This window comes from Vidua macroura, chromosome 5 (assembly GCF_024509145.1).
Source record: "Vidua macroura isolate BioBank_ID:100142 chromosome 5, ASM2450914v1, whole genome shotgun sequence".
NCBI classification, from domain to species: Eukaryota; Metazoa; Chordata; class Aves; order Passeriformes; family Viduidae; genus Vidua; species Vidua macroura.
Window position 1 is genome coordinate 27,726,400 of NC_071575.1, and position 12,067 is coordinate 27,738,466.

A 12,067-nucleotide genomic window follows, 5' to 3' on the forward strand; every position below is an offset into this window, starting at 1 on the left:
AGTCACGCCCTTCAAAGGAAAAAATTACATTCTTTAATTGTTCTGGAGGCTCTCAAAATGAGGTGTCTACCTCCAGCAGAGTGAAGATTAATCTTCATGGAACAGTTTGTATGATGAGCTCCTCTATGTCAGGAAGGCAATCTTGGGTGAAATAGTTGCTAGATTCAAATCAATATTTCAAACAAACAAGGGGAAATAATGTATTTACTGTGAGTTAAAATGATCCAGATTATTACAGTGAGGTCAGAGCTTTCAAAACTGTATTATGGAGACATGTAACAGGCAAAATCCATAACAGATTCTTTGCTATTTTTCCTTCACGGGTAACTCCTTATTAACTGGCTTCCTTTTCCTGTTCAGATTGCTGTGAGATTCTGCTTTGCTCTTAAATTATTTAGGGGGTCAAAGTGTTTTTAATCCTTGTGGATGGAGAATGGATATTAAGTATAGCATTCTGGATTCAATTGTAGGTATTCTGCCAAAACCTGAACAAGTACATAAAATCGGTTTCCTGGCAGCATCTAGTGAGACATCCACACACACAAGAGCTACAGTCCTGCTGAAGGAAACCAGCACCTCTTCAGTAACAATTCCCCAGTAAAAGAGGCATTTCAAGTTATATAACCAGAGAAGCAGGCTTGTGACCACCAGTATATAGTGCAAGTTACATGCCCTCTCACAGGACATTCCAACTGCAAAGGCTAAGGTGAAGTATCTTTTCTGGTCTCTTTTAGGATAATGGGGATATTTACTTTCTCATATTCTTACAGTAGGTAACAACAGTCATGCACAAGCACTACCGGGACAGTTAAAAGAGGACTGATAGGAAAAACAACTCAGTGAAAAATATCTGGGGAGAACAGTCCAGTCCAACTGTGTTATATTATCATGGTGGACATGCATTAACTTCAAAGATACAAAAGGGTTTTATTACAAATGACCCACCAAAAGCAATTATTTTAACTCTTGATGAACAAACATCTGTTTTTTGAATTATAACCTCTTAAGCACACTCCTAGTAAGTGATCAAATCCACACGAAATCTAAAACCAAGATGTTAGATCAGTTGCTGGCATTTTCTTATAATGTTACCATTATGAATTTTGGCAGGTGACAAATAACATAAATACACAATTACCACTGCAGTGACAATTGTGTAAGTTGCATATTTTGTGTCAGAACATGTAATGGCTCCTAAGAACAAAATGCATGCTAACTACAGACACAGAAAATTTTCATCCATACTCAGTATGGATGAGTATAGCTCTCCTCAGATGGGAAACCCTCAAATGAACCAAGTTGTTTCTGACAGTGTTGGGAAGTTGTGTGTTCAGTGTGGCCTGAAATCTACTCAATATTAAACTCTCAATTTAAACTTGAAGCAAGTTCTCCCCCAGTGAGGAATAATCCTGATCCTGTTAAAATTCTTCTCAGTCCAGTGAAGAAGGCTTTGATTGCTTTAAATATGACCAAAATCCACTAACTTCAGTTAAGGTTGTCAAGACCTATATTAAAATTTAAGCTGTTTCAATTCTTTTGCTGTAAGGAGAGATGGTAGATTGAGGAGGGGTGGGACTGGAAGAGTGAAATGGGAACAGTTTAACTATCTTCCAACAATAAGATAAGCAAACCAATTAAAAGGATTGTCATCCTGTAATTACCAGAGCACTCTGTACTGCAGAGGGAACTGAAGCTCTGTTGCACAACAAACACTCATGCTTGTAATTTCATATGAATAATGAGCCAGATGCATAACAAGACTATTAAATTGTTATCACAAGCAGCCCTGTCCCTCATTGATTAATGGCTCTGTGTGTCACCAAGGAAAGGAATTCCATTTTTAAGTTCAGATTGTCATCATCGATGTTGCCAAAGCAACCACTGTCTGCTTTTGACTTACCCCTAAACACAGCAATTAAACCATTACATGAGGAAACAAAGCAGTGATTATTCTGAAATGGAAAACTGAAGGCTGGTAAAGAATAAGAGTGTGGGCAACCTAGATTTGTTCCCCAAGATAAATGTACATGTGCAAGAACCATGTTCCAGGTCAGTGCACATTCTCAATATCAAATATATCATGGTCTCCCACTCAGTTTGAAATCTGATGCTAATCATAAAATCTGGTACCCTTTCATATACTAGAAACCCAGAAGAACCAACAGAATAAAAAATACTCAGTGTGAAAAACTTATTTTACAGTAAATATAATCAGAGGGCAGAAACACAGTTAAATAAGAAAGCAGGTGGAATCTCTATACGTGATCTTTATGGAGGATATTATATAGAGAGAACACATTTGTACATATGCACATATAGATGAGCACACTCTTTACATTACTCATCCAAAAATGTATGCTTGACTGTGTTTGGGGTTTTTTGTTGTTATTTTTGGGGTAGGGGTTGTTTTGGTCAATGTAAGATTTGTACAGAATGTTCTACCAAAAGCAGCTACAATCTGGCTTCTTCCAACTTACAAGCTTCCCGGAGCTTTTCCTTGTCGTAATGCAGCCCCTCGTATTCTTGTAAATTAATCCTGTTCACTCTGATCCGCAGACGATCTGGGATGGAATGAGGGCTGCAAGAAAAGAAGAAAGCTTCTTAGACAAAGTGTTCCCTGGAAGAGCAAAGGAAAACAGGATATGAAGGGATTTCAATCTTCCCTGAAAGAAGAAAATGAACAAGCCTCTTTTAAAGTCCCCACAGGCCTATTCCTGCATTTTAAAATTATGACTTTCTACTGCACAACAGCATAGACATTACACCTTAAAAAATAAGATCAAGAATCCCATTTGCTGTTTTCGTGACCTGAAACTGCAAAGGTTTTTTCTGAGTTCTTACACCCCTGTGTAGCTATCCTGCCCTTCTCCAGTTTGGCTTTGTGTAGATTCCCAGAACCCTACCACAGCCAGTAGACTGATCTGCCCACCTGAATTTCAAGACACAGAGAGATGCTTCTTGGGAAGTATCTCAGAACAACCTCTGCTCACGAGAGCATCTACACCACATTACTGAAGGATCCTGATCCAGCATCTCAGGTCTGAGAAACAGTCAACAAAAATGGGGCTAAGAACCAGATTTTGAAAGTTGCGAGTCTAATACTGTGAACCCAGGAAGACCTTTAAAAGCAAGTAACAGTATGGCAGCCTCACTTTTACAGATTTTAGTCTGATTTAGATACCTCAACTATTGATGATTTTGAAAGACTCAATAGGTCAGTATCTAGAAATTTAGTGTTCGTATACTTAATATGAAATATCCATATAAATATGAATAGAAATTTGTCCAGAAAAGATTTCTTTTTCATTTCACACTAGTTTCTACCTTAACATAATCTATTATTTGTTTTTTTAAGCTTAGCTAGATTGTATGCAAATTAATTTAGCCACACTTGTATCTTCCACTTTTAAAGAAAGACAATCTGTGTGTGATAATGCACATAGCAAATGTCTGTCCTATAGGAACTCAGTCCCATGTCATTTAAAAGTAGATTACTCATTCTGTGCTTTTACCAAAAGACTGTCTATATTTTCTGTTTTAATCTTGTTACTACCAGGACTCTGTCTACAGTAATATTGACTAATTTTATATATATATATATATTTTTTTTTTTTTTTTTTTTTACACACTGCCTTTTCAAAGTCATAATGCTGTGTACTATCATAAATATACAGTTTTGCTTCCTTCTTTGTCTCAGTTTTCAACTATTTGATCTATAGTATTTGCACTACTAGTGAAGGACAAGGCACGTCTCACAAATGTTACCTGTGTTACCGCATTTCTAAACACCAGTCCAAACGTGAATTTCCTTCACTAATGTCATCAATTAATCAGTGGTAGAGTTATGTCCTATCACAATGGGCCTCATTTCAAACTCATTATCACAATGAATAATCTGGGTATCTCATGAAAGCAGGAGAGGTAAGACAGGGAAACAGGATGACCTCACACCAACATCTGCCAAACCATGGCTGATTGCCTCTCTTCCAACCTACCTGGAGAACAGGATGGTGTTTGGACACCAAGGGGAGAGAAAAGACAACACTGACTTCTGTAGATTTGCTGACTCACTACCTAATACCACGTAAGGAAGAAAAACAAATGTTATTTCTTAGCTTGAAGCCGATGGCAATCTACTGCATGCACAGTATCACCTTCTGAGTCAGATTAGTCCTTTCACCTGAAAAGAAGTGAACAAGTTTTTTTTCTTTGCTTGGAGCTGAAGGAAGAAAAATATCTAAAATGAAGAGCAAATCTAGAATATATTTTTTCTTCCAAGAACCACACACACGCTCTACAAAATTCTCTTTTAATTAGAAAATGTTTAGGAGGACACTTCCCATGCTTTTGCAAAAAATATAATTTTTTTATCTATAGGTGCACTGTCTATCTCTGACTTTGCTTCTGCAGGAACAACAAGCACGCCATCTAAAGTGTGATGTATTTTCTGAGGAGAAATAGGAGCAGGTCCAGTGTAGAAGGGCAATCAACCGGCAAGTACCAGAGCTTGGTATTCTGTTCTGCCCTCCTCTCACACAATTTTTATAAAGACAGGCTAAAACCACTACATAAACAGGTTGTGTGCTAAAACATAAAACTGGAGAGAAACAGAACTTGGTCTCTTGTCTATTTGAAAAGTTTAGCTATCTTAGTGAAAAAAAAATGTAACCTGGAAACAGTAACTTTCTATAGAAAATAAACTATTACCAGAAATAACAATGCCAGGACTTCCTTTCTACAGGGCAGAAATTTATACACTTAGGCAGCTCCAGTCACAAGTAGATATTCATAACACAAATAAACAAATCTACACGTTCCTAAAAACATGTGTGTATTGACACATACACAAAAGAGACATTTATTCAGTAACTGAAGCTTGATGGTTTTGTTCATCAGTTCTTTGCAAACACCCTTTGTTCTCTTATAATAGTCATTGGCTGGCACATCGTGCCATTAAATTTTATTACCTATTCAAAATAAATTTGATTCTAAAACTCACTATTTGAATATTCATTTCTTATGCTATCAGACTAGCAATTGACACCAGGGTATATTGTCCTCATCAGTCAAACTAATTAACTCATTCATTCACAAAACTATTTAATGCAGCTGAGCAGAATACTTCCACTACTGTGTAGTGGAATGTATAATAGTACTTCCATATTATTATACAAATAGATCAATTTGTCTTTGTTTAGACATACTCAGTATATCCAGAAACCAGAAAGATTAAATACATAAGCATGTCCATGTAAAAGCAAATAACAGGGTGATGAATGTCACTGAACACAAACATTAGTACAGTATTAAGAGAAATAGATGTCTCTGAATACTGTGTAAAACAACTTGCTTAATGGCAAGGAGAGGAAGAAAAGCTTTCCACATAAAGCAGCAATTTATACATAAATTTGGGGAGATTGCTGCACTTTAATTCAACCTAAATTACTTAAATTATTTACCTCTTAACAAATTTTTTAAATGGTGTAATACATAGTCTACACAAAGTATTTGAAAGTACAGATGAATGAAGTCCATTACCTCCTAAAGAATCTAATTAAGAACTCATTCCACAAACACATCAATCCACAGAATTAAATCCTAAATGTCATTTGCCTCATGAGGATGCAAATAAAGATTGATGTCAAATAAGACATTCTGTTTGTTCATGTTTATTATTTATGACTTCATTTAAGCACAAACTTAAACATGAATCTTCTCCAAGATCTTTCATCTAGAAAACATACTTGGCTATTGATAAAGTAGTGACTTCCTCCTCTCACCCCTATTAATCATCCAGCAACAAGTGAGAGGATGCCAGACAGCTCACTTGGAGCACAACTAGTTTTCCTAGGACACGTGCTCCTGCCCCCAGTCACCCAGGGAAGAGCACAGGCAGAGCAAGCTTGGGTCCTGCCCAAGCCTGGCACTCCTGCACAGCAAACGGCTACACTTCTGTCATGTCACCAGCTTGATTCAGCTGGGGAGACAGACTTGTAAATTATAAATACCCCAATCCCTGTTTCAATTATTTATGAACCCAGTGAACCATTTCTTACACTTCATGTCTCCACAGAGAAAGGAATAATAAGAATAAACAGTCCAACAAGTCTACAGTATCCAGTGATAAATTTCTGATACATCTTCAAGAATACAGCCAACACCATCCTACACACAAATTTTAACATGATTCAGTAAACAGAAAAGGAAATCTACTTCCTCCCATACAAAGCATACTTGAGTAAAAAAATCAGTCTTTTAGGGGATGTTTGCAGTGACAATGAATGATTAATGAATTACCTGTCTCCCAGAGAAGAAATAAACATGAAAAATTAATTAAGTGTTCTGGTGTTTAGAACAATTGGAAAGAGAAAAATGAATTCACCTTACTTTCAAGATCACATTGACAGAGCTTGGAAATGATACATTAAAAATAAATTTCTGACAGCATCTATCTACTTGAAACATAAGAACTGCCACAACAGAGCAGACTAATTCAGTCTCTTCTATGGACAAATTTCAATGCTTCACAAATGTTCCCTATGATTTTAAGGTGAAGCTCTTGCTAAGCTCTTTACCTAAAAAAAAAAGCCAAACAAAACAACCCCTTGAAATTATAAGCTCTACCATACATTTTTCTTTCATTTAGGAATCTGAGCTAGATGAGCGGCCATGTCATAGAGTGCTGGGCCAAAGGACAGTCCCCTTAGTTAGGAGAAGCATTGGAAAGAAAAGATAAACCTCGTAGATGGGATAAGAATTTCATGATGGAACAAAATAGTATAATAATAATAAATATGGTAATAATAATAGTAATAGTAATGATAAGTGGGGGGTAGAGAGAATTACAAACACGAGAGAAAAAAGTGATGCACAATACAACTGCTCACCACCCAACATATCCCCAAACAGCAGTCAGATCCCTCCCAGGTAACTCCTCCAGTTTACGTACTGGGCATGACCTTCTCTGGTGTGAAACATCCCCTTGGCCAGTTTGCATCAGCTTACCTGACCTCACTCTCTCCCAGCATTGAGTGCAGCTCCTCAGCAGCAGAGTGTGAGACACTGAAAATAGTGTTTACTTGGGATAAACACTACTTAGCAAGAGCCAAAACATTATTCTTGCAATACATAAAAAAAAACAAACAAACAAACAAAAAAACTAACAAAAACCACTTCTGTACAGCTACTAGGGAGAAAATCAACCATGTCACAGCCAAAATCAGGACATAAGTGTTATCCCAGATAAGCCAGGTTAGTAAATTCTTTGTCACTTTCTTATCTCACAATTGCTTCAGCAAACACATCTGGTTTTGTAGAGGCTAGACCCACACAGACTCTTAAAGTACAGACATATTCTGAAGTGCCCAGTAGAATCCTGGAACTTGCTTTTCTTCTCCTGCATGCTAACTATGGTTCTCTCACACTTTACCCTTCCAAGCACAGGGGGTTCTCCATAAGTAATAATCCCTCTAAACAGAATTATAGAATTTTTGGGGTTGGAAGGGATCTTAAAGATCACTTAGTTCCAACTCCCTTGCCACAGGCAGAGATACCTTTTACAAGACCAGGTTGTTCAAAGCCCCATCCAACCTGGCCATGAATACCTTCAGGGATGGGGCACCCACAACTTCTCTGGGCAATCTGTTCCAGCACCTCACCATAAAGAATTTCTTCCTAATATCTAATCCAAACCTACCCTCTTCCAGGTTGTAATGATTCCACTTGTCATTACATGCTCTTGTAAATGATCCCTCTCCATGTTTTTTGTAGGCTCCCTTCAGGTACTGGAAGGCCACAATTAGGTTACCCCAAAGCCTTCTCTTCTCCAGGTTGAACAATCCCAATTCTTTCAGCCTTTCCTCATAGGAGAGGTGATCAATCCTTCTAATCACCTTGGGGGCCCCTCTGCTGAACTCACTCCAACAGGTCAACATCCTTCCCATGATAGGGACCCTGAAGGTGGATGCAGCACTACAGCTGAGGTCTCACAAGAGGGGCAGAATCACCTCCCTGGACCTGCTGGCCACGGTGCTTTGGATGCAGCCCAAGATACGGTTGGTTTTCTGGGCTGCCAGAGAGCACAGGACAGCTTCATGTTCAGAAACCCACAAGTTAAACAGGAAAAACTGATGAAGAAATGAGGAGACTCAATTCCCTATAAATCATGTTTCAGAAAAAAAGGAGGTATCTCTAAGCATTTTCATCCTTAATTCTGCATTTGGAGAACAGTTCACTTTCTCCCTTACACCTTGCCTCCTACTGTTCTTTATTAGACTCTCCTCTTATAGACAGTAACCATATTCAGCCTGAGAAAATTGATTTTGTTTGGCATTCGAACCTCTGAAAGCAAAAATATTATTTTCTATTACCCTCTTCTTATTCACACAGATTTTATACACATACTCTGCTGCAATCATTACCACAAACTCCATAAAGGAGTAGTATTTACCAATACAGTGATATTTGTATTTTCATTTATGCAGATTTTGTAATTGAAAAAATAATTACAGCCTACCCATAATGTTTATTCCACTTGTAGAAGAGCTGTAGGATCTACACAAGTAAATATCTTCCTTTTCAATGATAATTTTCATCATTCCTTTGCATCAACCACACAAGACAAATGTACTCTCACATATGCATCTTCTCATCTCTGAACATCCAGCAGGAAAATGCAAGTTTTCACCTTCCTTTTAAAAGACCCTCAAAAATACAACACTTGTATTTACTTACACACCTTGTATAAGCATTTGCAATGGATCACACTACAGTTCTACTGTCTCTGCAAAAAAAGACCATATGAGCCTAATAAATTAGCTGCCCAAAATTCCCATGGATCTCCTGCTGCAGAAATCCTGACATTTATCTAAGACAGGCTGTAATCCATCACCAGGTCTCAGTAGGATCTGCCCTGCTGTTCAGTACTACCTGGAATTCAGTCTGCTTCTATGTTGTTCAACAAAAAAAAAACAAAGCATTATTTGAATCTCAAAGCCATCATAATCCAAATCAAATTTCCCTGTTACCTCATGGGTTCTTATTTTAATTTGCCAGACACATTAAGTGGCAGCCCCAGTGCAGCAGCATGTTTAATCTATTTTTACTGATTTTAAGATACAGAACATCTTTGACTTTCAAATTAGCTTGGGGCTCACAAGTCTTTCTCTCCCTGCTTTATTCTGACAGCTGATATCAAATGGGACATTAAAATGAGCTGTATCAAAACTTGGAGGTCATTTTCCAAGGGATATCCCTGAGCTTGGAAAAAGTATTCGTTCTCTTAGACACACAGCTCAATGTTCTCTGTAAGAAATAAGGGTTACCTCAACTTTTTTTCTAGAGGCTGATTTAGATGCTGAATTGGTGGGCAAGTTGGTTTCATTACTTTAGGCTTGTCAGCAGAATACAGCAAACTGGACCCATGGAAAAGGCACACCAAACCAGACATCTTTCCTTTTTCCAAAATAACAATGAAGTACTTGCAGGTTTCTGAAGTTTCACAGAATCACAGAATGGTTGAAGCTGGAAGGGACCTCTAGAGGTCATCTGGTACAAACCTCTGCTCAAGCAGGCTGTCCAGGACCATGTCCAGGCAGGGTTTGTTTGTGACTAAAAATGAAAATTCCACAATCTCTCTTGGCAATCTGTGCCAGTGCTCTGTCAACCTTATGATAAAAAGCATTTTTTCCTCATGTTCAGAGGAAACCTCCTGTGTTGGATTGAAAAGATCTCATCTCAATTCTTTCCAGGAATGGTACCTGGCATTAAACTTCAGATGTACCTGTTGCTATGGATGTCTGGGGAGCTGGCTCATAGCTGAACCTGGTCACCATCACCAGACACATCCTGCTCACCTTACTTGGAACTGTGCCCTTCCTGGCAAGATCCTGCGCCCATCAGTCATGCTGTCATCTGAGCTCCCTCTTCCCATTTGTCACTGGATTTTACTGCCCCATCTCTCAGCTGAATGACATAAGGTATTAACAAAAGGCTGTGGAACTTACAGAGAAGAAAAAAGCCAGATACTCACACAGTGAAGGAATCAGGGGGAGCCGAGACTCTCCTCAGGTCAGCAGACTGCACTTTATGGATACTACAAGGCAGCAGGAAATGAGTGGCCAGGAGAAAAACAGCACACAGTGAGGACAGACAAGAAAAAAGAGGAGAGAGAGAGAGAAGAAGTGGGAGAGAAGAAAGAGAAACACACACAACATTTAAACAGAAACAAAAGGAATGTGTCACATAGAAGCTGAATGAAGGGACATGCAGAGCTTTGAGCTCACACTAGGAAGCCAAGAGCAACTGAAGACATGCAAATGGAGAAAATCACTGCTATGTGGCACACAGGAGCTAAAAACACAAGTGAGCACCAGTGAAAAGCTTAGCACATAAATATACAAGACAAGGAATCCCAGAATTTCTTCCACAGGCACTGAAAAATTTCAAGGCAACAGACTTTGGAAGCAGGTCCAGAAACATAAATATCAAAGCTGAGATCCAGATGGATGGAATTGTCTTCAAGAGTTGACCAACTCTAATTACTGTTTAAGAAAAAAGTACTCTTACTGGAGATTTTGTATCTACAATGACAAGTTGCTGTTTCCATTTCTCCTGCTCATACCTTAGGGAAACTTGCATTTTATTAATATTCACCTTTAGTGTTTATATTCACCTTTAGTGTTTATATGAATTCACCTTTAGTGTTTATATTCAAATAATCCCTTTCTTTTTCTTTAATGTATCAAATATTCTTTATCTAAAACTCTTCCCTCTTCTTTCGCTTCCATTATGCAGGATGTTCTCCCTCAACCCAAACTAAAAGTCAGTGAGAGCAAAATATATTTTGCAATTCAGGAAGTGTTCATTACCTAAAACTTTCTAGGGAATACACTATGCAGGAGTTTCTAATCAGAAAATTATTCCTGGAAAAGCTGAACCACAGTTTCTCTTCTTATTCCCCATAATTTTTGATATAGCTCACAACAACCACATTCTTGGCTTAGTCACAGAAAATCAAGCTGTGTTGTTTCTTTCACATGCTACCATGATCAATAGTGGTGAACAGGAATGAGAACTTAGCCAACAAGTGTTTCAAGGACGAAAAAAAAAGACACCCACAGAAAAAAAGAGGATCAGGACAAAAAAAATACAGAACAGTGTAAAACTTCAAGTCTTTTTCTACTCACTCTCACTTCTTATCTGGCAACGATATCAAAGCTGACAATAATAACAACTCTGCATTTCTGTGACCAAGATAATTTTCTAATTGCTTTCCTGGCAAGGAGCTAAAGAAGAGTTGTCTAGTAATTAAGGATAGCTCCAGACCCGCTGACGTATTTCACACATCTAACATTCAAATGATAGTCATTAAAAAACCCTTCATCTATCATGTTCAATCCAATACAAGGCTTTCTGGAAGATTCCAACAGAACAAGGAGTTATATCCTAGAGATCAAGTTAAAAAAACAGATAAACATATTTAATCACAAATTTCTTCACTTATGCAATACTACCAATCAGCATCATATTGAATGAACTTCTTACAATACTAATATGCTTCCTAGATTTTAACCATTAACAAGTCATTTACTTTTTATCACAGTAGAAGAAGATTCAAGTCCTCTCTCCTTCCTTTTTAACACCTCAGAGCAAAGCACATACACAGATATATATATAGAAATAGATGTAAATATCTACACACACATTTTCTGATATGTGAAGCTGAGACTACAGTTCCTGACAGATCATTTGCATTTTCCCAAGACACAGATCTGCAGAAAAATACCTCAGCCAAATCAAAGGACTCTGACAGCAATTTAGTGTACTGTGGCACATTTAAATCAAGCTAAACCACGAAGAATATCCCCTTGACAATTGGCACGTACTACAGATCTGTATTTCCCTACCAAAGTTTAAATTCAGACTTAAAAATCCAAACCTAAGCCATGCTAATTATCAGTTTGAAATACCATGAATTCATTTCTTTACATTTGCATTAGTCTCCTTCAGTGCAGGAAAAGAGGAAAAGATGTCCCTGGCCTGCCCTTTGCTTTATTCTAGCTTTCAC

The 12,067-nt window shown here is 37.9% G+C and overlaps 1 protein-coding gene across 3 annotated transcripts in view; it reads right to left on the reverse strand.

Moving 5' to 3' along the window:
• DGKI (diacylglycerol kinase iota) overlaps nt 1-12,067 on the reverse strand; it is a 203,494-nt gene that overhangs the window by 63,283 nt on the left and 128,144 nt on the right. For all 3 annotated transcript variants that reach the window (XM_053978149.1, XM_053978148.1, XM_053978150.1), the window contains one exon: nt 2,478-2,578. In XM_053978149.1, the coding sequence (XP_053834124.1) occupies nt 2,478-2,578 (101 nt within the window). The remainder of the gene's footprint in view (nt 1-2,477; nt 2,579-12,067) is intronic.